General features: G+C 51.6%; 1 protein-coding gene across 1 annotated transcript in view; it reads left to right on the top strand.

Moving 5' to 3' along the window:
• Positions 1 to 22,541, top strand: part of CFAP46 (cilia and flagella associated protein 46) — a 114,340-nt gene extending 91,799 nt beyond the window's left edge. The window contains exons 42-59 of the mRNA XM_049855990.1: positions 101 to 235; positions 318 to 497; positions 846 to 1,016; positions 11,211 to 11,308; positions 12,006 to 12,082; positions 13,472 to 13,602; positions 14,016 to 14,137; positions 14,724 to 14,803; positions 15,401 to 15,562; positions 17,126 to 17,187; positions 17,348 to 17,408; positions 17,499 to 17,534; positions 18,157 to 18,259; positions 19,618 to 19,730; positions 20,334 to 20,415; positions 20,811 to 20,947; positions 21,024 to 21,104; positions 22,302 to 22,541. Of these exons, the coding sequence (XP_049711947.1) occupies positions 101 to 235; positions 318 to 497; positions 846 to 1,016; positions 11,211 to 11,308; positions 12,006 to 12,082; positions 13,472 to 13,602; positions 14,016 to 14,137; positions 14,724 to 14,803; positions 15,401 to 15,562; positions 17,126 to 17,187; positions 17,348 to 17,408; positions 17,499 to 17,534; positions 18,157 to 18,259; positions 19,618 to 19,730; positions 20,334 to 20,415; positions 20,811 to 20,947; positions 21,024 to 21,104; positions 22,302 to 22,426 (1,956 nt within the window). The 3' untranslated portion in view covers positions 22,427 to 22,541. The remainder of the gene's footprint in view (positions 1 to 100; positions 236 to 317; positions 498 to 845; positions 1,017 to 11,210; positions 11,309 to 12,005; positions 12,083 to 13,471; positions 13,603 to 14,015; positions 14,138 to 14,723; positions 14,804 to 15,400; positions 15,563 to 17,125; positions 17,188 to 17,347; positions 17,409 to 17,498; positions 17,535 to 18,156; positions 18,260 to 19,617; positions 19,731 to 20,333; positions 20,416 to 20,810; positions 20,948 to 21,023; positions 21,105 to 22,301) is intronic.
• Positions 22,542 to 26,225: the final 3,684 nt, after the last annotated feature.

Raw genomic sequence — 26,225 nt, 5'->3', positions numbered from 1 at the left:
AGTGGGAGACAGAGCTACAGCCTCAGCACACGAACCCCCGAAGAGATGGTATCCTCGGGGCAGCAAGAGCCTGAGGCTGCCCCTCTACCTGGTTCCCTAGGTGGAGGCCAAGCTGAGTAGCCTCAAGTCTCCGGATATGGAGGGAGAGGAGGGGGATGGCAAGGAGTCCAGCCGGGACCTGCCAGCCTTCAGAGCACTCCCCGAGGGGCACAGCAGGAAAGGCGCCGACCTGAAGGTACCTACCCGCACCCTGGTCTGTGGGAGCCCGAGGCCACAGAGCCTGACACCCCCCCTCCGCCCCTGTCCTGCCCCCACAGAGGAAGATGACGCTGGCACAGCGGTACCTGGCCCAGGCATCCGAGGTGTTGCTGCAAGGCCTGCAGGCTGCACTGGGCGCTGGGATCCTGGATGTGGTGGCGGCGGCCAGCCTGGAGATGGTGGAATGCGTGGGCACCCTGGACCCCACCACCACCCTCCAGTTCCTGGCACTATCTCAGGCATGCTCCCAGTGCACCTGGCTGGGAGGAGGGCCCCCAGAGCCCCAGAGACCCCCGCCCAGGGACCAGTAGAAACTGGATGTGTCCAGAGCCATGTCCTCTGAGGAAAGAGAGTGTGGTGGTACCTTTGAGACTCTCAGGGTCTCAGCCTGGTGTCCCTGAGCCCTGCCCCAGTATTGGGGTCCTGCTGCCATCCCACAAACAGCGCAAGCCTGCCAAACCTGTGTCCTCGTGTCCCTGTATCCTGAGTCCTCAGTGGGCGGGGGACACCAGGCTCTGCCCACGGGTCTGCAGCCCCTCCGGGCCCAGGTGAACAGCACGCGTGAACACCTTCGTGGTCTCTTTCAGAGCTGCACAGCCTCTGAGATGATGCAGGGTGTCCTGCTGGCCGCTACAAGCAACACCAGTAGCTCGCAGTTGGCTGCCCTGCTGCAGCTGCAGCACCAGCTGAAGCACCAGGGCAGGACGGCCACCAGCCTGTTTGCCAGCGTGGAGCAGAGGCTAGCCGCCACCTCCAAGGTGAAGGGCCACAAGCAGGGTACACACGGGCTTACTTTTTCTTACTAATCAGGGTACACACATAAGCAAGGTACACATGGGCTTACTTCTGCTTACTAATCTGTAGTGCACAATTTCAAAGATGTGGTGAAACCCACATGCAAGTACGCTTATTAGTAAATAAGCACAAGTAATTTTAAGCTGGTACATACCTTGCTGACTGGTTAATCTGCCCCTGGTCACAGGGGATGGCGCACACCTGCCCACCGGGGCCTACAGATGCTCCCACTTTCTTTCCAGCCTCAGTCCCCAAGAACGAGGCTTATAAACCCACCTGGCTCACACTCCCCAGCTGGGGGGCTCTGGTGGTCGCATCATCCCTCAAGGCTTTGTTTTTCTAGGGGCAGGGACAGGACGGACCACGTTGTGGGGCTGTGAGGCACCTCGTCAGTTAGTAATCATCCATGCCCAGCCCAGGATGTGATACCAAAGACTGTGTGTGTGCACATGTGTCTGTGTGTGTGCACATGTGTCTGTGTGTGCACGTGTCTGTGTGCACATGTGTCTGTGCACATGTCTGTGTATGCACGTTTGCCTCGTGCACATGTGTCTGCAAGTGTGCATGTATGTGCACATGTACATGTGTGTTCACATGTACATGTGTGTCCACATGTACGTGTGTGTGTCCATGTGTCTGTGCATGTATATTTGCATGTGTGCCACACATGCCTGTGTGTATGTATGTCTGTGTGTGCACTGCATGCATGTCTTCATGCATGTCTCCATGTGCCTGCGTGTCTGTGCACATATGTCTGTGTGCACACATGTTTGCACATGTGTGTATGTTTGTGCATGTCATGGATTGAACTGTGTCCTTCAGAAATATGTGTCAACTTGGTTAGACCATGATTCCCAGCATTGTGTGGTTGTCCTCCACCTTGTGGTTTTTCTTATGAGTTATATATCATAATCTCTGCCTGTGGTTAAAGAGGATTAGGGTGGGATGTACACCCTTACTCAGGTCACATCCCTGATCCAATGTAAAGGGAGTTTCCCTGGGGTGTGGCCTGCACCACCTTTTATCTTACAAGAGATAATAGGAAAGAGAAGCAAGCAGAGAGTTGGGGTCCTCATACCACCAAAAAAAAAGCACCAGGAGCAGAGTGTATCCTTTGGACCTGGGGTTCCTGTGCAGAGAAGCTCCTAGTCCAGAGGAAGATTGAATGAGAAGGACCTTCCTCCAGAGCCAACAGAGAAAGAAATCCTTCCTCTGGAGCTGACACCCTGAATTTGGACTTCTAGCCTACCAGACTGTGAGAAAATAAATTTCTCTTTGTTGAAGCCATCCACTTGTGGTATCTCTGTTATAGCAGCACTAGATGACTAGGACAGAATTTGGTACCCAGACAGTGAGGTGCTGCTCTAACAGATACCTAAAATGTCGAAGTAGTTTTGAAAGCGTGAATGGATAGAAGACTCAGAAGGAAGTGAGGAGAACTGTTAACACCAGAGAAGGCACAGATGGTGAGAAACAGCAGCAGAGGACTGGCACCAGCAGAGAACTGGAAGCAGCAGAACCAGGAGACCAGCACAAGACAGCGATGGATCAGACACACAGAGCAAGAAAGCTGAGTGCCTGTGCACAGGAGGTTTCCTGGCAGAGTCAGGTGCCTCCAGGCACTTACTTGTGGAGCTACTGAGCTTTGGAATGCTTGCCCCAGCAGGGCAGATGTGGGCGTGAGGCCTGAGGGCCAAGAGGCCAAGGAGTAGGGAAGCAGAAGCTGAAGAGACAAGGAACACAGGAAGCTGAGCTTCCTCTGCCTCAAAAGGTATGGGCATGCCCTCTGGGGTTTTAAAGGTGGAGCCATGGCCTCTGGTATTTCTAAGGGTGGAGTTGCTACTCAGAAGGACTAGGAGAATGGTGCGCATAAAACCGAGGGAGCAGAGTTGCAGTCCCAGTGGGCCTGGAAGGCGGAGCTGAAGCCCAGGGCCGAGGGGCCTCCACTCAGAATCTGGAAAGTGTGGCCAATACCTAGAGTCTGGAGAGAGGGCTGTTGTGTAAATTGTCTCAGAGAATAGAGGATTGTTTTCAAAGCCTTGAGGGCTGATGTGATGTGTTCTGCTGACTTGCTTGGTGCCTATTATCCCTTCTTCCCTTCAGTTTCTCTCATTTGTAATGGAAATGTCTAGCTTCTGCCTGTTCTGCCATTGTACTTTGGAAGCAGATAACATGTATTCTAGATTTCACAGATGAAGAGGAATTTTTGAATTTTGGACTTGGAGTTGATTTAAGGCTTTTGCTATGATATGATGGAGTGAATATGTTTTACATGTGTCAAGGACATGAATTGGAGGGGCCAAAGGGTGGAATGTCATGGATTGAATTGTGTACCCCAAAAATGTGTGTCAACTTGGTTAAGCCATGGTTTCCAGTATTGTGTGGTTGTCCTCCATTTTGTGATTTTCTTATGAGTTATAAATCATAATCTCTGCCTGTGGTTAAAGAGGATTAGGGTCACATCCCTGATCCAGTGTAAAGGGAGTTTCCCTGGGGTGTGGCCTGCACCACCTTTTATCTTACAAGAGATAAAAGGAAAGAGAAGCAAGCAGAGAGTTGGGGTCCTCATACCACCAAGAAAAAAGCACAGGGAGCAGAGTGCATCCTTTGGACCCAGGGTTCCTGTGCAGAGAAGCTCCTAGCCCAGGAGAAGATTGATGAGAAGGACCTTCTTCCAGAGCCAACAGAGAGAAAGCCTTCCTCTGGAGCTGATGCCCTAAATTTGGACTTCTAGCCTACTAGACTGTGAGAGAATAAATTTCTCTGTGTTAAAGCCATCCACTTGTGGTATTTCTGTTATAGCAGCACTACATGACTAAGCGCACGTGTGTCTGCATGTGCATGTGTGTCTGTGTATGAACGCGTTTGTGTACACACGTTTGTGTATGCATGTGTGTCTGTGTGGTGCGGCGGAGACGGGGCAAGGGAGGAGGACAGAGACTGTGCCAGCAGAGGTGGGACTAGAGCACGCTCAGCATTTATTTTGGTTTTGGTACACGTGTGCTTTGTCCAGCAGAGGTTGGACTGGAGCCTGTTTTGGTGCACGTGTCACATGTGCTTTGTGGACACCAAGCGGGTTTCCCAACATTAACAGCTGGAGAGCCAGTGACTTCTGTGCACCTGCCGCTCCCTTGTGGCAGTTGCGAGTCCTGCAGTGGCTCCCAGCAGGGGTCCAGGCCTGCCCTCAGCCCCCGGCGGGTGGGGAAGGATCCGAATCCTGCAGCACCCACCCCTCTGCCTGGGGTCAAAGCCCATGGTCCCGCACGTTGAAACCTAAGGTTGTGCCCACATCTTGTGAGAACAATCCAGTGTTGTTGTTGTTTTTTTATTAACTTTTATTGAGCTTCAAGTGAACGTTTACAAATCAAGTCAAACTGTCACATGTAAGTTTATATACACCTCACTCCATACTCCCACTTGCTCTCCCCCTAATGAGTCAGCCCTTCCAGTCTCTACTTTCGTGACAATTTTGCCAGCTTCCAACTCTCTCTATCCTCCCATCCCCCCTCCAGACAGGAGATGCCAACACAGTCTCAAGAGTCCACTATAATTAGCTCACTCTTCATCAGCATCTCTCTCCTACCCACGGTCCAGTCCCTTTCATGCCTGATGAGTTGTCTTCGGGAATGGTTCCTGTTCTGGGCCAACAGAAGGTTTGGGGACCATGACTGCCGGGATTCCTCTAGTCTCAGACCATTAAGTATGGTCTTTTGATGAGAATTTGGGGTCTGCATCCCACTGATCTTCTGCTCCTTCAGGGATTCTCTGTTGTGCTCCCTGTCAGGGCAGTCATCGATTGTGGCTGGGCGCCAACTAGTTCTTCTGGTCTCAGGATAATGTAGGTCTCTGGTTCATGTGGCCCTTTCTGTCTCTTGGGCTCTTAGTTATCATGTGACCTTGGTGTTCTTCATTCTCCTTTGCTCCAAGTGGGTTGAGACCAATTGATGCATCTTAGTTGGCCACTTGTTAGCATTTAAGACCCCAGACGCCACATTTCAAATTGGGATGCAGAATGTTTTCATAATAGAATTATTTTGCCAATTGACTTAGAAGTCCCCTTAAATCCTGGTCCCCAAACCCCCACCATTGCTCCGCTGACCTCTGAAGCATTCATTTTATCCCGGAAACTTCTTTGCTTTTGGTCCAGTCCAGTTGAGCTGACCTTCCGTGTATTGAGTATTGTCCCTCCCTTCACCTAAAGCAGTTCTTATCTGCTAATTAATCAGTAAAAAACCCTCTCCCTCCCTCCCCCCCTCGTAACCACAAACGTATGTGTTCTTCTCAGTTTATACTATTTCTCAAGATCTTAGAATAGTGGTCTTATACAATATTTGTCCTTTTGCCTCTGACTAATTTCGCTCAGCATAATGCCTTCCAGGTTCCTCCATGTTATGAAATGTTTCACAGATTCTTCACTGTTCTTTATCGATGCGTAGTATTCCATTGTGTGAATATACCACAATTTATTTACCCATTCATCCGTTGATGGACACCTTGGTTGCTTCCAGCTTTTTGCTATTGTGAACAGAGCTGCAATAAACATGGGTGTGCATATATCTGTTTGTGCGAAGGCTCTTGTATCTCTAGGGTATATTCCGAGGAGTGGGATTTCTGGGTTGTATGGTAGTTCTATTTCTAACTGTTTAAGATAACGCCAGATAGATTTCCAAAGTGGTTGTACCATTTTACATTCCCACCAGCAGTGTATAAGAGTTCCAATCTCTCCGCACCCTCTCCAACATTTATTATTTTGTGTTTTTTGGATTAATGCCAGCCTTGTTGGAGTGAGATGGAATCTCATTGTAGTTTTAATCTGCATTTCTCTAATGGCTAATGATCGAGAGCATTTTCTCATGTATCTGTTAGCTGCCTGAATATCTTCTTTAGTGAAGTGTGTGTTCATATCCTTTGCCCACTTCTTGATTGGGTTGTTTGTTTTTTTGTGGTTGAGTTTTGACAGAATCATATAGATTTTAGAGATCAGGCGCTGGTCAGAGATGTCATAGCTGAAAATTCTTTCCCAGTCTGTAGGTGGTCTTTTTACTCTTTTGGTGAAGTCTTTAGATGAGCATAGGTGTTTGATTTTTAGGAGCTCCCAGTTATCTGGTTTCTCTTCGTCATTTTTGGTAATGTTTTGTATTCTGTTTATGCCTTGTATTAGGGCTCCTAAGGTTGTCCCTATTTTTTCTTCCATGATCTTTATGGTTTTAGTCTTTATGTTTAGGTCTTTGATCCACTTGGAGTTACTTTTTGTGCATGGTGTGAGGTATGGGTCCTGTTTCATTTTTTTGCAAATGGATATCCAGTTATGCCAGCACCATTTGTTAAAAAGACTATCTTTTCCCCAATTAACTGACACTGGGCCTTTTTCAAATATCAGCTGCTCATATGTGGATGGATTTATATCTGGGTTCTCAATTCTGTTTCACTGGTCTATGTGTCTGTTGTTGTACCAGTACCAGGCTGTTTTGACTACTGTGGCTGTATAATAGCTTCTGAAATCAGGTAGAGTGAGGCCTCCCACTTTCTTCTTCTTTTTCAGTAATGCTTTGCTTCTCCGAGGCTTCTTTCCCTTCCATATGAAGTTGGTGATTTGTTTCTCTATCACCTTAAAAAATGACATTGGAATTTGGATCGGAAGTGCATTGTATGTATAGATGGCTTTTGGTAGGATAGACATTTTTCCTATGTTAAGTCTTCCTATCCATGAGCAAGGTATGTTTTTCCACTTAAGTATGTCCTTTTGAATTTCTTGTAGCAGAGTTTTATAGTTTTCTTTCTTTTACATCCTTGGTAAGATTTATTCCTAAGTATTTTATCTTCTTGGGGGCTACTGTGAATGGTATTGATTAGGTGATTTCCTCTTCGATGTTCTTTTTGTTGATGTAGAGGAATCCAAGTGATTTTTGTATGTTTATCTTATAACCTGAGACTCTGCCAAACTCTTCTATTAGTTTCAGTAGTTTTCTGGAGGATTCCTTAGGGTTTTCTGTGTATAAGATCATGTCATCTGCAAATAGAGATAATTTTACTTCCTCTTTGCCAGTCCAGATGCCCTTTATTTCTTTGTCTAGCCTAATTGCTCTGGCTAGGACTTCTAGCACAATGTTGAATAAGAGTGGTGATAAAGGGCATCCTTGTCTGGTTCCCGTTCTCAAGGGAAAAGCTTTCAGGCTCTCACCATTTAGAGTGATGTTGGCTGTTGGCTTTGCATAGATGCCCTTTATCATGTTGAGGAATTTTCCTTCAATTCCTATTTTGGTGAGAGTTTTCATCATGAATGGGTGTTGGACTTTGTCAAATGCCTTTTCTGCATCAATTGATAAGATCATGTGGTTTTTGTCTTTTGTTTTATTTATATGGTGGATTACATTAATTGTTTTTCTAATATTGAACCACCTTTGCATACCTGGTATAAATCCCACTTGGTCGTGGTGGATTATTTTTTTGATATGTTGTTGAATTCTATTGGCTAGAATTTTGTTGAGGATTTTTGCATCTATGTTCATGAGGGATATAGGTCTGTAATTTTCTTTTTTTGTGATGTCTTTACCTGGTTTTGGTATCAGGGAGATGGTGGCTTCATAGAATGAGTTGGGTAGTATTCCGTCATTATCCATGCTTTGAAATACCTTTAGCAGTAGTGGTGTTATCTCTTCTCTGAAAGTTTGGTAGAACTCTGCAGTATAGCCATCCAGGCCAGGCCTTTTTTTTGTTGGTTTTTTGATTACCCTTTCAATCTCTTTTTTTGTAGTTGTTCTACTTCTGATTGTGTTAGTTTAGGTAGGTAGTGTTTTTCCAGGAATTCATCCATTTCTTCTAGGTTTGCAAATTTGTTAGAGTACAATTTTTCATAATAATCTGATATGATTCTTTTAATTTCAGTTGGGTCTGTTGTGATGTGGCCCTTCTCGTTTCTTGTTCGGGTTATTTGTTTCCGTTCCTGTATTTCTTTAGTCAGTTTAGCCAATGGTTTATCGATTTTGTTAATTTTTTCAAAGAACCAGCTTTTGGCTTTGTTAATTCTTTCAATTGTTTTTCTGTTCTCTAATTCATTTAGTTCAGCTCTAATTTTTATTATTTGCTTTCTTCTGGTGCCTGATGGATTCTTTTGTTGCTCACTTTCTATTTGTTCAAGTTGTAGGGACAGTTCTCTGATTTTGGCTCTTTCTTCTTTTTGTATGTGTGCATTTATCGATATAAATTGGCCTCTGAGCACTGCTTTTGCTGTGTCCCAGAGGTTTTGATAGGAAGTATTTTCATTCTCGTTACATTCTATGAATTTCCTTATTCCCTCCTTAATGTCTTCTATAACCCAGTCTTTTTTCAGGCGGGTATTGTTCAGTTTCCAAGTATTTGATTTCTTTTCCCTAGTTTTTCTGTTATTGATTTCTACTTTTATTGCCTTGTGGTCTGAGAAGATGCTTTGTAATATTTCGATGTTTTGGATTCTGCAAAGGTTTGTTTTATGACCTAATATGTGGTCTATTCTAGAGAATGTTCCATGTGCGCTAGAAAAAAAAGTATACTTTGCAGCAGGTGGGTGGAGACTTCTGTATAAGTCAATGAGGTCAAGTTGGTTGATTGTTGTAATTAGGTCTTCCGTGTCTCTATTGAGCTTCTTACTGGATGTCCTGTCCTTCTCCGAAAGTGGTGTGTTGAAGTCTCCTACTATAATTGTGGAGGTGTCTATCTCACTTTTCAATTCTGTTAAAATTTGTTTTATGTATCTTGCAGCCCTGACATTGGGTGCATAAATATTTAATATGGTTATATCTTCCTGATCAATTGTCCCTTTTATCATTATATAGTGTCCTTCTTTATCCTTTGTGGTGGATTTAAGTTTAAAGTCTATTTTGTCAGAAATTAATATTGCTACTCCTCTTCTTTTTTGCTTATTGTTTGCTTGATATATTTTTTTCCATCCTTTGAGTTTTAGTTTGTTTGTGTCTCTGAGTGTAAGGTGTGTCTCTTGTAGGCAGCATATAGACGGATTGTGTTTCTTTATCCAGTCCGAGACTCTCTGTCTCTTTATTGGTGCGTTTAGTCCATTTACATTCAGCGTAATTATAGATAAGTAAGTGTTTAGTGTTGTCATTTTGATGCCTTTTTGTGTGTGTTGTTGACAATTTCATTTTTCCACTTACTTTTTTGTGCTGGGACGTTTTTCTTTGTAAATTGTGACATCCTCATTTTCATAGTATTTGACTTTATGTTTGTTGAGTCGTTACGTTTTTCTTGGCTTTTATTTTGAGTTATGGAGTTGTTATACCTCTTTGTGGTTACCTTAATATTTACCCCTATTTTTCTAAGTAAAAACCTAACTTGTGTTGTCCTATATCGCCTTGTATCCGTCTCCATATGGCAGTTCTATGCCACCTGTATTTAGTCCCTCTTTTTGATTATTGTCATCTTTTACATATTGACTTCAATGATTCCCTGTTTTGAGCATTTTTTTTTTAATTAACCTTAATTTGTTTTTGTGATTTCCCTATTTCAGTTGATATCAGGATATTCTGTTCTGTGACCTTGTGTTGTGCGGGTATCTGATATTATTGGTTTTCTAACCAATTTCCTTTAGTATTTCTTGTAGCTTTTGTTTGGTTTTTGCAAATTCTCTAAGCTTGTGTTTATCTGTAAATATCTTAATTTCACCTTCATATTTCAGAGAGAGTTTTGCTGGATATATGATCCTTGGCTGGCAGTTTTTCTCCTTCAGTGCTCTGTATATGTCATCCCATTGCCTTCTTGCCTGCATGGTTTCTGCTGAGTAGTCTGAACTTATTCTTATTGATTCTCCCTTGAAGGAGACCTTTCTTTTCTCCCTGGCTGCTTTTAAAATTTTCTCTTTATCTTTGGTTTTGGCAAGTTTGATGATAATATGTCTTGGTGTTTTTCTTTTTGGATCAATCTTAAATGGGGTTCGATGAGCATCTTGGATAGATATCCTTTCATCTTTCATGATGTCAGGGAAGTTTTCTGTCAGCAGATCTTCAACTATTTTCTCTGTGTTTTCTGTCTTCCCTCCCTGTTCTGGGACTCCAATCACATGCAAGTCATCCTTCTTGATAGAGTCCCACATGATTCTTAGGGTTTCTTCATTTTTTTTAGTTCTTTTCTCTGATTTTTTTTCAGCTATGTTGGTGTTAATTCCCTGGTCCTCCAGATGTCCCAGTCTGCATTCTAATTGCTCGAGTCTGCTCCTCTGACTTCCTATTGTTTTGTCTAATTCTGTAATTTTATTGTTAATCTTTTGGATTTCTGCATGCTGTCTCTCTATGGTTTCTTGCAACTTATTAATTTTTCCACTATGTTCTTGAATAATCTTTTTGAGTTCTTCAACTGTTTTATCAGTGTGTTCCTTGGCTTTTTCTGCAGTTTGCCTTATTTCATTTCTGAGGTCATCCCTGATGTCTTGAAGCATTCTGTAAATTATTTTTTTGTATTCTGTATCTGATAATTCCAGGATTGTATCTTCATTTGGGAAAGATTTTGATTCTTTTGTTTGGGGGGTTGTAGAAGCTGTCATGGTCTGCTTCTTTATGTGGTTTGATATGGACTGCTGTCTCTGAGCCATCACTAAGATTTAGTAGTGGTTTATTCTGTATTTGCTCACTGAGTCTTATCTTGTTTTCTTTCAGTATACGTGGATGGGCTACTAGATTCTGCTGTCTTGTTTGTTGTAGCCCTTGACTTACTTATGACCTATTACCAGCTGGTTTGGGCTGTTGCCAGATATATATGCCTGAGTCTATTCACTGTTCTTGAGTAGAATCTGATTTTGGGTCATCAAATGTGTGCTGCACCCTAACACCTATCCACCTCGAGAAGTAGTGGTGATAGGTGTGTGCACCAGATTCTATTAGCAGCTGGGGTTCACACTCCAGAGAGGGCAGGATGCTGACAGGCTTCCCCAAAGTGTCAGTGAGGTAGGTGTGTCTCTATTGCTATCGCACCTTGGTGGGAGGGCTCTACAGCTGTACCTTAGGGCCCCAATGCAAGTACCTCTACTGATTGGTAGGTGTCACCCTCCTTAGACCCCTAAGGCAAGAGGCTAGGTGGTCTGGGGGGAGCTTCGGTCCTCAGTTCCCTGTTGTAATCCAGTGTTTTGTTCTTGCGTCCTAAAACCGTTCATTGTTACATTTGTGACGAGGCAGGCTTGGCAGAATCTCTGGGTAACTGAACAACACTTCAATCTCCTAAACGAAATTCCTACCACGTTCCGGGTCCTCTTTCTGCACCATTCACGAGATAGGTAAGCCCCTTTCCCCACCTCTCCTCCACACAGGCGCAGCTGGGGGCGGTCCTGGGGAGTGAAGGGACCGTACTGGCTGCTGAGTCCTGCCACGCGGCCCACCCCCCAGCAGGTGGCCCCCTGGCAGTGAATGCTGGGCGGGCAGGCATGGTTCCCCTCTGAGGTGGGGGTGTGGAAGCCGAGTTCCTCCGTGACCCTCCCCCAGGCCTCCTGTGACCATTTGAGGCCCCAGTGGTTGGGAGCGTTGTACCCAGCCTCCTTGTCTTCAGCTCAGGGTCCCCGGTGGGCCTGGAGGGTCTGGACCTGAGGCTGTGAGGGTCACACTAACATGCGGCAGGGAGCAGGAAATCTGCCTTCACCTCCCTCTCACCATGGAGAAGATGTCCAAGTAGCCTGGCTATGGTGGTGGAGCCATGACAATTGCTGAGAACACGCTCTGGGAGACTTATTCTGTGGCCTGGCCAGGTGTCGTGGTCATCCGAGGCCTGTAGCACCGCTGCCATTGCCATGGTCACAGGGCCAGGTGCCTTGAGGGTCCTGCTGCTCCCCAAGGCCTCCGGCTTCATGTGTGGGATGCCCATACACACGCTCTGAGGTGCTGTCCCCCAGGGTGTGCCTGTGACATGCCTGTGACGTGCCTGTGATGTACCCGTGACATACTCATGACCTATCTGTGATGCACCTACTCCTCCCACAGGTCCCGGCTGTATGGTGCTGCATACGAGAGGCCCAAGTTCCTTCCCACACCTAAAGGAAAGCAGCTCCCAATGGGGGGTGAGTCCCTGCTCCAGACAAGGGTCAGGGAGCCTGCATGTGGGTGTCACCCAAGCTCCTGAGCAGCCGGGCACAAAGAAGGACATCCTGCCTTTAGGGTCCTGCCCTTGGGGGGTTGTGGGGCAGACCCATGCTCAGAGCAGCTGGACCAGGTCCCACCAGGACAGACACCCCAGCCACTTGCTTGGCTTCCCTCCTCAGCCTAGCCCTCCAGGCAGGCAGTCAGCTGGGCTGCTGGAGGGACAGCAGACTAGGATGGGGGCCATGGGCAGTTCCCTGGGGTCACACAGCTGGTTCTTCCAACCCACCGGGCTGCACTGGCCTTTCTTACTCTTGCGGCCGGAACCAGGGACCCATGTCTCCTGGCGCGGTCTCAGGGTGGGAGCTGGCAGCCCACCCCAGTGATGGGTTGGAGATGCCACTTCCTGGACCCCTCCTCCTGTGACTGACAGGGGTGCTGAAGGCCTTTCTTACTGGGAGGCGGACTACTGGACCCCTGCTTCTCCCCTGAGCCCTCCACCCCCTCCCTGTTTGAGTCTCAGCACTTGGCGGAATGTTCCATTTCACCTACAACCATGTCCACTCTTGAGCCTGAGCCACCAATGCACCCAACCAGCACGTTCCCTGTGAGCTCACGGACCCCAAACATGTCCCCCACCAGTGCAGGTGATCCCGAGATGTGGGACTGGGCCCCAAGTTCTCCCAGCCACCCAAGGGTCAGCCACCAGCAGGGTTTGGCCCTGCCCTTGCCTCCGATGCCACTCTGACAGAGCAGACAGCTGCCCTTCCCCTCACACACGAACCTCACTGCATCTACTCCCCTGACACACAGACCTCATAGTGTCTACTCCTCTTCACAAAGACCTCAGAACATCCACCCCTTCATGACCCAACCTCACAGTGTCAACCCCCCTTACACAGGGACCTCACAGGGTCCACCCCCCTCACAGAGGGACCTCACAGGGTCCACCCGCCTCACACAGGGACCACACAGCGTCCACCCCCCTCACACAGGGACCTCACAGTGTCCACCCCCCTCACACAGGGACCTCACAGCATCCACCTCCCTCACACATGCACCTCACAGTGTCCACCCCCCTCACAGAGGGATCTCACAGGGTCCATCCTCTTCATGACCCAACCTCACAGCGTCTGCCTCCCTCACACAGGGTCCTTACAGCATCCGCTCCCCTCACACAGGGTCCTCACAGCGTCCACCCCCCTCACACAGGGACCTCACAGCATCCACCACCCTCACACGGGGACCTCTCGGCGTCCACCCCCTCTATGCTCTGACCCCGCAGCGTCCACTTCCCAGCATGCCTGGCACTAACCATTGGCCCAAGGGCAGAATGCAGCCCTGCAGGTCTTGTGTCTTCTCCCCAGCAGGCTGCTGCAAGGTGGCTCGGGTGGCTGTGGACCCCAGCGCTCTTGCACACCTGCTGGCCCAAGTACAGCAGCTCCGGGAACAGCCACTCATGGATGCATACAGTGAGGACATGGCCCTGGTCACCAGCTCGGTGAGTCGTCCAGCCCCAGGTGGCTCCCGCAGAGCAGAGCAGCAAGGCCCACCCACCCCCTCAGTCCCTGAGCTGAATCTGGCCCCAGACATGCTAACAGACACATGGAGGGAGGCAGCTAGGGCTGGGAGCACCAGGGCCACCTCTCAGCCAGGTGAGGCAGGCAGGGACCACCGCAGGTGGGGAGCAGGGTGGGCCTGGGGGACCCCACACCTAAAGGCCAGCCACGGGAGATGGGGTGGCTGGCAGGGCAGGCTGTCCACCAGTGTCCACCAAGCTCGGTCCTTTTCCAGCAGGAGGGTGCAGGCCAGGCCTTTTTCCATGGTCTTGCCCCACTGCTGTGAACTGAATCAGGATTTTATGGGGTCCTCTTAGAAGCTTTCTGATTCCGGGCACTGTTCCTTTGGAAATAGGTGTCAGAAAATACTCAAATTCAAGAGGAAGAAAATTACTTTCGAAGGTTTAACAATGTTCTGAAACCCTTGGAGGAATACCTGAAGCCCCTGTTTCCGCTGATGGCGTGTCCTGAAGCCAGGTGCCTCCTGACACTCCTTGGTGTTGACCCCGAGACAGCAATCGCTGCTCTTCAGTGTGACACCAGGCCCAGAGCATCAGCCAGCGTGCCCGCAAAGCCGATGAGACCTAGGGCCAGGACCTTCCGGGGGGCTGTTAGCTTGGTGGAGGTGGAGCGGTGCTGGGGGGTGGACTCAGGGGTCCAAGCTGGTCCACAGGACTGGCCACGAGGCTGTAAGAAGTCAGGGCCCTGTTTTCCATTGATAGTGACACCGTGACCCGCAGATGCACTCTGGTCTCCGGTGTGATATTAAGACTCCACTTTATACGCTGAGCATGCTTTCTGTCTGTGCTGATTAAAGCCTGTCCCTGGGAGTGTCCCCCCTTCCACCTCCCCACCCCTGCTTCAGCCCTGGCCCAGGTGTGGGTGGGGCGGGAACATTCAAGGAAAGGAGGGGGGCCAATGGACTCACAGGTTGGTGGTAGTTCCCCGGCTTCACGCTGCATGGCCTCACAACAAGAGCGTGCACCGATCAAGCAGATGATGTACATTCTTGGTGAATGTGTGCCAAGGTTTTTAAACCTGAGCACATGCCTTTGAATTTCAGAATACAGACACCTGCCTTTGTAGCAGAGCCAGGGAAGTCCAAGGGCAAAGACAAGGAGAGGAAGGCTTCTCTAGGACCTGGTGAGTCTGGGGCACTTGTGATTATCAGACCTCAGCAGCAGTCCCAAAGCTCGTCCACAAGCAGAAACTGAGCTGGGACACACTAGACCCTCGGTGAGCCACGTGGTCACAACACGGTTCTCTGGGCAACAAGACCCCCCTCAGCGGCAGCGAGCCCGTACAGGGACAGGGACCAAGTGGGGCAGCTGACCAGGACCCCACCCAGGGTGCAGGATTCCCACAGAGCAGGTGAGAAAGTTCCCCCCAAGAAGCAGCTCCATGCCGGCCAGTGACTGGAGCTCTGGGTAGGGGCTGTGTGAGTCTCCCACGGCTGCTGCAACAGAGGCCCACACACGGGCCCCAAGACAAGCAGGCTGAGGCCCCATTTCCTCCCCCTCCAAGCCCACCTAGGTTAGGTCTGCACCCGGGGCGGTCCTGAGTGTGTGTGTGTGTGCGCGTGTGTGCATGCATGTGTGTATGCTGCATTGTGTATGCGTGTATGCGTGTGTGTGCACGTGTGTACATGCATGTGTGTGTGTGTGCTGCAGGCACATGTGCTCACACTCATGGGAACTCAACACCTAGCTGCCATTCGAACCACTTCTTGCACATCTTCAGCTCCGCCCGAGGCTGCGGACCACGTGGTCCTGGTCGTGGACCAGCACCTCCTGGCGCTGCCATTGGAAGGCCTCTCCGTGTTCGAGGAGGGGTCAGTGTCCTCCGTGTCTCGAGACTTTTCTCTCCAGATGCTGATGAATCGCCTCCACAAGGAGGAGACAGGTAAGACTGTCCTTAGCCACATGCACATTTAATCCCACAATGGAAACATTTAAATTATCTTTATGATAAGAGCACGTTAACTCCTGTCAAAAAATAATTCTCACATGCTGCAGCATTTTCTAGGCACTCGTTCATTCAAAAATGTTTGTAGAACACCTGCTGTGTGCCAGGAGTGTTGTTATGAGCTAGCGTACAGTGAAGAAGAAACCAGGCCTGTTCTTGCCCCCATGGAACTTCCGCTCCAAAGGAAGGGCCAAGAGTAAGAAGCCAACGACACAATTAGTTGTTTAATTATCAGGTGATGAGCAGTAGGGAGAGGACCAGTCCGGCCTGACTTAACCCTGGGCATGCAGGGGCTGGCCATAGTCTTTCACTGGGTGCCAGTGACATGGGGCCCAGTCTGAAAGCTCCCCAAGCTGCACACTTAGAACACATGCTGTTTTCTACACAATGTGGCACTTCAATAAAAACCAACTTAAAAATAAATGATGGGCTTCTGCTTCCATCCAAGATGAAGTAACAAGGACCAGATTCATTCTTCCAACTGAAACAACCAGAAAACAGGCAAAGAGCATGAAAGGATGCCTTTCAGACCTGGACAGCAGGCAATGCAGGACAGCAGTCCCCAAGAGGAACAGACAAGGGGAGCCCTGTGGCTGCCCAGCTGATGACCTGGCGAGCGTTTCCAGGTTGCGGGCAGGAGAGGAATCCAGGAGAGCCAGTGGCCTCCCTGAATGAGGAGGTGTAGCTGGAGTCAGAGCAAACCAGGGCCCAAGTTTGCAGGGCTGAATATCAAAGAATAGGGACTGCACAGAGAGAGGACCTCAGAGATCTGCAGGGGGCCCCTCAACCTCCACAGAAAACTGATCTGTGCATGCGTGAGAGGAAATGCCCAGTTCCGGAGGAACCACTAAAGGAGCAGAGGGAGCAGCCCTCAGAGCTCACATGGGGCTGGAAAAGCCCATGTCCCCACCAGCCAGAGGGAGTGCTCACTCATAGACACTGAGTGGTGACCAGAAGGGTGGCCCACCCACAGAGCTTAACAGCAACCTTCAAAAGGATCAGACTGTTTGCTAGGAGCTAAGTTGCATCTGAGAACAAAATTCAAGAACACTTATGGGAATAAAAAGTACCCAGCGCCCAGCAAGATAAAATTCACAATGTCTGACATTCAGTAAAAAATTACCAGGCATGCAAAGAAGCAGGAAACTATGACCAATAATGAGGAAAAAAATCAATCAACAGAAACAGACCCAGAAATTATACAAATGATAGAAGTAGTAGACAAGGATCTTAAAACAGTTATCATAACCATATCCCATGTGTTCAAGAGGGTAAAGACTGAACATGTAAGTAGAGGCATGGAAGACCCTGCCCGAGTGCCCTGTGTGGCATGCCAGTGGCCAGTCAGGTGGGACTGGACCCTCCAACAATGCTTCCTTTGTGCGGTCTCTTGGCCAAGCCTTTTCAAACCCTGTCAACCTTTACATCTGGGAACTTGTTGCCATTTCAACTTTACAAAAAAATTTTAAATCTCACCATTTTTTTTCCTGTCTTTGGCAGAAGGCAGTGTGAAAAAAGAGAGCAAAGGCAAAGAGCACAAGAGAGCAAAGAAGGGCAGGAAGGTGGGTCAGATGGGCTCCCAGATGGCAGGGCTAAGGGCCACAGTGGGGCTGGAGTGCAGGCAGGAGCACCCCTGGGGCTGGTGGCTGACCAGCAGATGGTTGTGGTCCAGGGGTCTGTCCCAGCTGGTAGCCATCTCCAACATCCCCTTCTGTGGCTTAGGGAAGTGTGCCTCGGATCCTGCCTCCTGACTGCATTGTGGTCGACTCAGACAACTTCAAGTGTATCCTTTCTGGCCTGTGGCCTACCGTACCATCCCCCATGCTCTCACATCCCTGATGCTGCCACCCGACCTCCTTGACTGAGACACCAGTCATCGTGGATCCCTACGAGGAGGCCCAGAGCATTGGTGAGTACCTCCTCAGGGTCGCCTTGACCACAATGCAGCCGCACACCACAGTGGGGAGGGGGGCGTGGGGTTTCCATCACCTCATGTCACCCCTCTGCTTCCACCCTGCAAGGGCAGACCTCAGTGCTGGACCCCCACCCACATGTCAGCGCTGCCATGGGCCGGATGCAATGCCGTGCCCGCGAAGACTCAGTACTTGCCACTGCATGTGCCCAAGGTCCCCCTCACTTTCTTTGCCACATCAGACACAGCCACTGTCCGTGACCCTGAGCCCCTGAGTCAGCATCTGTGCACCTCCTGGGCCCCAAAGTCTGAACAACCGCCTGCCTGCTGCCACTGCTTCTTTAAACATTTCAATTGACTTTTCTTTTGCTAAATTGGATTTCAAATCCACAAAGGAGGGGAGGAGCAGTAGCATTCCCACATGTGTGAAACTGCTGGAGGACGGAGACCAAGTTCTCCAAGCCAGATGCACAGGGCAGCTGTGGCTGTGGAAACATGCCTACCTTGAACACGCGTGTCCTGTACACACCCTGCCTGCACACTCCTGCCACCAGCCCGTCTCTGTGCCCATGTGGGTTCCAGGGTAATGTGTCCTGTCATTCTTCAATTCTTCTTGCAGAAGCACTGACTCCTGTCTTCGTAACCCGGGAAATTCTGGAGAGATTCCGAGACCCATTCACGGCCCGATGGGTTGGACATCTGGGAAATAAGTACTTTCCAAGGTCCGAGATCAGTGTTCCAAGGATGCAGTCCTGATGTTGTGGGTTTGAATAAGCTCACCAGCTGGAGGGCCAAGTTGAGGAAGGGAGGCTCACAGCCCCTCCTGGTGGACATGCCTCTTCCCAGGGGCTGTCCAGAGGCTTCTTCCCTCACATCTGGGCCCCGCCCGCCCTGCCCCCTCCCTGGGTCCCTCCCTGACCCTTCCTCTGGCCCCCATCCTCTTTTGGCTACCCACCCCCCTCCACATACACACCCCTCCCCCCCTACATGCCCCTTTCCTGCCAGCCTCCCTCGCCCCTCTCTCCCACCTACCCCTCCCCCCTTCCCACCACCCTCTTCCGCACTCCCTCAGCTCCCCACCCCTCTAAGCTCCCTTCTCCTGGCCCCCTATTTTGGTCCTGCCACCCCCTTCTCTGGCCCCCTGCAGGTCAGGCAGCAGGGTCTGGGCTGCTCCCAGGTTCTACCACCCCAAGTCTTCACAAGGTCGAGCACCCCGTGTTCCAGTGACTCCTGAGTCTCAAACCATGGCCAGTGTCCATCCAGCTCTGCACCCAAGGGCTGTCCCAGGCTTCCCCTCCCCTGCCCATTTCCCATGGGCCAGATCATTCTGAAGCCAGTCCCTCAGTCCCCTACCCGCACCCTGCTTCATCCCCCACCACCCTGCTGATCCACTCCCCCTGCCTCCCGCCCATGCTGATGCCCCCTCCTCCTGGTCACCCCAGGCCCAGATCCACCTCTGCCCATCCCCAGACACAGCAGCTCATGTGACATCACCACATGACACCCTTTGCTCACCACCTCCCCCGGGGCCTCTGCTGTCTGCACCCCACCGTGCTGCCCCTCCCACTGCTCCCCACGCCCCCATCCCTGAGCCCTGAGTCCTCTGGCTGCTGGCTGCAGCTGGACCCTGTGTCCATCCTAGAGCAGCCAGGAGGGAGGAGGAGGACCTGTGGCAGGGCACCTGGGTGCAGAGGGGCCCACTGAGGTGGGTGCCAGGCAGGGCACAGGGTGCTGCTCAGGGCCTCATGCTCTTGGCCCTGGAAGTTTCCAGAAGGAGCACTGGCCGTGAGGAGCCCACCTGCACACAGTTGGTGCACATGGAGGGGAGAGGCCTACAGTGGGAGTCTTACAAAGCAGTGGTCTCTGCCTGGAGCCCCCCCGACCATGTGTGCCCCCGCCCCCCAGAATAGGGGCTGGCTGCAGGCAAGGCTTGGGTCAGCGGGGTGGGGCGGACATCGCTCAGCAGGCATGTCTGTGCCGTCTCGGTTGAGACTTCCTTTAGCCCCCAGACGAGAGCGTGCAGTGGCCACAGTGTCTGGCCTGTACCCCCTGACCACCCCCACTGCACTCCTCCTCACAGCCAGGCAGAGTGGGAGCAGCTCCTGGGCAGCTGCCAGGGCTTCTTCTTCTACGGGATGGAGAGCTTCCTGTCCCATATCCTGGTGGAAAGGCTGGCTGCCATGAACTTACAAGGTAAGGTGGGCCCTCAGCACCCCAGAAACCCCTGCTCCCCACCAGGACCCAGTGGGTACACACAGAGCCACCCAGGGACCTCCAGCAGCCCCTCACCAGGTGAACTTCCTCCCCTGCTAGGCCCCAACCAGGTCAGGGATCAGAGGGGAGGATCACCCCAACAGGCTGGGCTGCCCAGTCTCCGGGAAGGATGGGGAAGCATTTGGAGATGTGCTGGCCACCACCCGTCCCAACAAAGTTCTTGCAGTCTTGGGGGGGGGCTGTCCCCCCACTGTGAATGGCAGACTGGGGAGTGGCTGTCCCTCTCACCCGGGGCTCTCCATGACTGCACCAACTTGCAAGCCCACACATTTGTCCTGCTTCTCATGCGCTGGCCCGGAGTGGCTGGCTGGTCCCTCCAATCCCACATCCCAGGATCCCTCAGACCGAGCAACCCGGGGTGCCGATCACCCTAAGCCAAACGGCCTCACACTGGGTCTCAGGGGCCCCTGACATCCTCTGGTGCCGCCTGTGTGTTAGGGGGAGCCCCGGCCGTGGTGGGCGTCGGCGCGGGCTGTGCTGCACCCCGTCGCGTGCACCCGCAGAGCCGCCCCCTTTGTGCAGAGTGCCAGGTGATGGTGCTGCTGGACTTGGCTCACTCCTTCGAGAGCATGCGGCGGCAGTCCGAGCTCGCGGAGAACAAGAGGTGGGGGCTCCGCAGGGCGAGCTGGGTCCCTGAGCCCCACGGGAAGGGCCCCTCCTGGGGAAGGGCTCAAGGATTTCCGTGGTGAGCCTGGGGGTGGGGTTGGGGCAGCGCTGGCTGCTGGGACAGACAGTCGTGGAGACCGAGGGTGGGGGGCCCAGCTGGGGTGCTCTGGCCGGGCACAGAGGGCAGCTGGGAGGACGCTGGCTTCAGAGCCCCATGCCAGTTCGCCCGGGACCTCACAGGGACCCTTCCGCCTGGCTCAGCCTGTGGCTGGAGTGGCCTTCTGAAACGCCGTGTCTGTTCACCGGACACCTTGGGGGTCTGAGAACTCTGGGTCCCGTGGGGGCTGGGCCAGGAGGGGCCCTGGCACTAGCCCACCCCCTCTGCCCCTACAGTGCCCTCCAGCTGTCCCTGGAGGGGCCCGTCGAGACTGCCGCCCTCCTGAGCCTGGTGGGTGTCAGGAGCATCCTGGCGAATCAGTGGCCCACACTGCTGCAGGACAACGCCATGCGGGCCAGCATCCTGTGGGAGAGTGAGTGGGAAGCCCCTGCAGATGGCAGGGACGGGCGGCCTCCTCACGGCCCGACTGAGGGATGTCTTCCTACTAGATCTGCTGGCAGTCGGAAAGCCAACGGGGAGAGCAGTCCGCCTTCTCCAGAGGATGGGTGGCAATGACACAGCCAGCCAAGGTAAGGTCACGTGTGCCCCGCCCTCACCGTGTGTGCCCCGTCCTCGCCGCACGCCCCGCCCCCATCCCCGCCGCACGCCCCGCCCTCACGGCACTCCCCATCAGCCAGTGGCTGTCCCTGCGGGACAGGCCCCCTTCTCCATTGGAGCACGGGGAGACTCCAGGACCTTAACTCACAGCCAAAGGGGGGGGTCTTGTCCTGGGAACCACGGCCCCGTCTGCCCCCAGCACTCCCGAGCACTTACTGACGAGGAGCAGAGACAGACCCAGCCGACTGCAAGGAGGGGCCCACCCTGGAACCCACACCAAATCATCTGGAAGAGTACAGTGGTCACCACACTGGCCAGTTCTCCTTAAGCTGCTCAGGACTCATAGTGCCAAGTGGCACCTGAGCTCGAGTCATGACCTCCAGATGAGCGAGGGCTGGACATGGCTTGCTGGCCAGCTGGGCAGGCTCCAGACCAGCCCACCTCCACTCTCTTGTGTTCCTGTGTCACCCAGAAAGTGGTTAGGAATCCTCACCAAGAAAACAAATTCCCAGCAGAAGAGTGTGCCTAGTGAATGAGGGAGTAAGTAGATGAATGAGTGAATGGGTGAGTGAGTGAGTGGGTGGGTGAGTGAGTGAATAAGCACATAAGTCAATGAATGCGTGAATAGGTGTCAGGCAGAAGGCCAAGGTGGACCAAAGCCAACGCCCGTTCCTGACAGAAACCATAGTGCAGATGTAGACAGGCCTCTCGGGCCCTTTGCTGGTGGGAGGAACAGCACCCTATTGCTTTGGGATGCAACTGACAAAGGGGAGCCAGGGTGCCCACACCACAGCATCATCACTGCTCAGCACTGATCTGCAGGTTCTGTCCCTGCCATACGACAAGTATCAAAAGGAAGAGACAAGGAGGGTTATCACCCTGGGTCACCTTGCCTAAGTGAAACATCAGGGCCAACTGTTGCAAAGGGGACTTGGAGCCAGCAGCTCCGATGCCGAGGTCTGCCCTCGCACACTCACAGCACAGGGAAGGAGGTGGCAGGTGTGGAAGGAGCTTCAGGCCTCGATACCCATGAGGAGGGTGGTGGGAGGCTGTGGTCTGGGGGTGGGCCGCATCCAGCAGGCGGTCCTCATCCCCGCCAGGAGAAGCGGGGAGGAGGACCCTCTGCCCTAAGTGAGCCTCATGCTAACAGCTCGCCACACTCTCCCCAGACGAATCCCCTCAGACCTCCAAGGACATGCTGGCGTCTCTCCGGTCACAGCTGCGCGGGCCAGAGGCGCTCCCCGTTGCCCTCAACCTGGTGCTGTACGGGCTGCCTCACCAAGCCATCGGATGACAATGATGGGGCGGAGCCCGGCTCTAGGATCCTACCCCTCCCCTGTCCTGCCCAAGGCAGCCCTTGGCCTCCACCTCAGCCATCACTGCTGGCCCTTGATGGGAAGGAGAGTTCTCTGGGGGCCCAGTGGGGCGGGCAGGGGGGAGTGCAGCAGGGACCCAGCCTGCCAGGTTTCCGGGAGAGGGGTGGGGACAAAAGGGGGCCACTCGGGAGAGATGTGGGTACCCTAGTCTCAGTCTCTGGGAAGCCCCCAAATGCCTTTCCCTGGGGTCAAGGGGGTGCCCCATCCCACGGTCACCTCAGAGGCCCTGAGTCACTGCTGCTCTGCTTCTCGGAAAGAAAAACGGTTATGATGGGAAGCTAGCTGTTAAGTGTTTTAATAAACAAACGAGCAAATGGAAGTGTCAGTGGTAGTGTCTGCCCCCACCCAGAAGGCCTGGAGCCCCCTCGCCAGGCTGGCGTGCCCACCTCTGCCCCTTGCTAGGCACTGACCACAGCTGTCCCCAAGAACATCCCCCCAACATTGCCGCCCAGGGTGCTGGGCCAGCTCTGGGTCCCCTTGTCTACCCAACCCCTGGTCTGCCTGCCTTTCCCTTGGCACATACACCCTCTCGCAGGCCTGTGAGGCCATGGGTGGGCAAGGGCAGTGAGGAGCCTGGGGAGCTCGAAACCCCCTTTCCTGGAGAAAGTAACTGAAAATAGAAACAGATGTGGCCTTGAGGCTGGATCTCGGGCTCAGAGAAGACCCAGAGGATCTGCAGAGGCAGTGGGAAGCTTCCAGCACAGCCGGAAGACAGAAGGTGGGTGAGGGACCGTCTCTGACTCTTAGAGGTCCCAGGGCATGTGTGGCAGGTCACCCCACCCAAAGCATCGGCACCTCCTGCAGTCACCGCCACAGACGAGATGAGCCCCGGGAGAGGTGACCCTCAGAGGGACTCTCCAGGCTCCTCCAGCCCCAGACTACCTTGACCCCTGGTCTGCAGACTTCCTGGGGTCACATGTGGCCTGCTTTACCCCAGCAGGGGTGTGGGACCCAGGCCTCAGGGACACAGGAGCATCTTGAGGTGTGGGGGCAGGGATGGGAGGTAACGGTTCTCCCAGGTGCAGTGGAATTGTGCCGAGACCTCCTGGGTCAGGAGGTACGCCCAGCAGTCTTAAAGCACAGATTAAGACGGTGACAAGGTGTCTACACACCAGGCAGACTACACACTAAATACAAACCCAAGACCACACCAAGGACTGGCGAGAACGCAGACCCTGCTGGTGGACGTGGAATGTGCAGCACTCAGGAGACAGCTTGGCAGGTTCTTATAAAACTAAACCTGGAGCTACCATAGACCGGGAATTGCACCCCTGCATGTTTGCTGTTTTGAACAAAGTGGCTATGCAGAATTGTGCACAAGTTTGTGTGTGTGTGTGTGCTTTAGGTGAAGGTTTACAGAAAAAATTAATTTCTCATTAAACAATTAATACTCATATTGGTTTGTGACGTTGGTTGCCAACCCCATGGCGTGTCAACACTCTCCCCTTCTCAGCCTTGGGTTCCCCATTTCATTTGTCCAGGTTTCCTAGCCTCTCCTGTCTTCTCACCCTTGCTCCTGGGCTGGTGTGTCCCTTTACCTCCTACACATGGTTGAGCTACGTGTATTGGTGTTTATGGGCCAGTCTAATCTTTGGCTGAAGGGTGAATCTCAGGAATGACATCAGTACTGAATTAAAAGGGTGTCCAGGGGCCATACTCTCAGGGTTTCTCCAGTCTCTGTCAGACCAGTAAGTGTGATCTTTTTTTGTGAGTTTGAATTTTAGTCTACATTTTTCTGAAGCTCTGCCTGGGACCCTCTGTTGTGATCCCTGCCAGAGTGGTCGTTGGTGGTAGCCGGGCACTGTCTAGCTGTGTGTACAGGTTTTTGTGTGAAGGTAAGTATTCATTTCTAAGGGACAAATGACCAGGGGTGCAATTCCTGGCCATATGGTAAACCACACAGGGTGGTTCTACTCTGTCCTGTAGGGTCACTATGAGTCCAAACCTGCTCGACAGGACCTAATGTGGTGAACATGTGTTTGGCTTTAGTCTGGATTGTGGTGGTGGCGACACTAGCTATGCTCTGGGTGAAATTGCACAGAGCCCCCACCGCACGCACACACACGTGGCTGCTGTGAGAACGGTGAGCACTGGATGCAACCCCTGCTCCAGAAAACAGTATTGTGCATAGCTTGTTGTAGTGTTCTATTGCACATAACATGGCCGTGAGTTGGAGCCGGCTCGACAACAACCACCACCCCGCTGTGTGAGATGTAACCCTGCAAGAAGTTGGGTTAAGGGTACACGCCACTCTATGTGCTATTCTGCAAATTCCTGTAATCATTTAGACATAAAAAGTAAAAAAAAAATACATCTTGGATAATATTGAAAGATTGTGATTCTCTTCTTTTTTGTTTGAAGATGTTTCCTTTTTCAAATATATACTTAAGCTTATTCCAGTTTAAAAAAAAAAAAAGAAAGAAAGAAAGGCACTAACTAATGAGCAGGAAATAAATTCCGATCAAGCAGCGCTGGAAATATGAGCTTTCTTCTAGAAAGATGTTGGCACCCACCCAAACAACAAGAATAAAAGCTTCTGGAAATATTTCATCTCTGCAGCCGCCCATCTTTCACTCCCCACCGTGTCCACCCGCCTGAGAAATATGAAACAGTGAGTGCTAGTCTGCGTATCGCAGGCGTTAAAATCACTTTCTGAATTATGCCCCAGCAACATAACAAATCACATTATCAATTAGCTTCTGTAACAGAAGTGGCATTCTGTAATATATTCAAGCATGAAAAAATTGCTCAGGTGAAATTTATGTAACCCTAAAAACTCTAAGGAGAAGAAAGATCCCTTGGAATTTATTGGTAATAATAGGAGACAGAATGTAATTCGAGCGGTGGGCCGCTCTGCGGGCGAGGATGACCAGCCCCCGGGTCCCTGACACACAGAAGGAACAGGGTGGGTCAGGGACGGGGCACCCTGGCACAGAGGGCCTGAAGTTTCCAGGAGATCCTGCGTCCACATTCCCCAATGTCAGGTGACCCACGGGGGTGGGGGCAGGAGTCCGAGCTTCTGCCCCTCTGCCAGGAGATGTCACAGCTGAGTAAAGGTGGGTGGATGAAGGCTTCTGGCCAGACTGGGGTTGGTTCTGGCCCAGCCTGCCCTTAGGACAGGCTCCGTGACACAGGGCCAGTCACTCAAGGCCATCCTCTCCCAGGCCTGGCCTCCTGGCTGGGACAGCTTATATAAGAAGGGCAGACAGGGCCTGCACCCAGTCCTGGGCTGCTCATATTCACTGGCATTGGGGTGGCACCTTCCTGACCCCCCTCTGCGCCCAGCCCTGTCCCCCTCAGGGACAATCACCTTTTAAAAATGTCGATTTACTTTAGGTCTTGAAGATAGTGATTTTGACATTTTAAAAATAGGGTTGGCCAGGGACTCTGGTGACAGCTGCTCACATGGTTGATGAGGTGGTCCCACTGAGGCACACACGGGGAAAGTTAAATTAGCAAATGCTGTGTTATAGACACTTTTCACAATAAAAAAAAGTTTTTTTAAACAATATGTTTCATTGTAGGAAATTTGGAAAACACAAAATCAGAGGACAAAGGAAAATAACTCTGACTTGGCCCACACAAGGGCCCTGCTGGCAATGTGGCCTCCTTCTCCATTCTTCCCTCAGGGGCACAGGTTCCCGTTTCAGGATTCTGACATCAGCATCGTGGTTTAAATGTCCCTTTCCCTCAGAAGGAGCTGCCTACAGACCACAC

This window comes from Elephas maximus, chromosome 16 (assembly GCF_024166365.1).
Source record: "Elephas maximus indicus isolate mEleMax1 chromosome 16, mEleMax1 primary haplotype, whole genome shotgun sequence".
Classification (NCBI taxonomy): domain Eukaryota; kingdom Metazoa; phylum Chordata; class Mammalia; order Proboscidea; family Elephantidae; genus Elephas; species Elephas maximus.
This window is presented reverse-complemented; position numbering and strand designations above follow the sequence as displayed.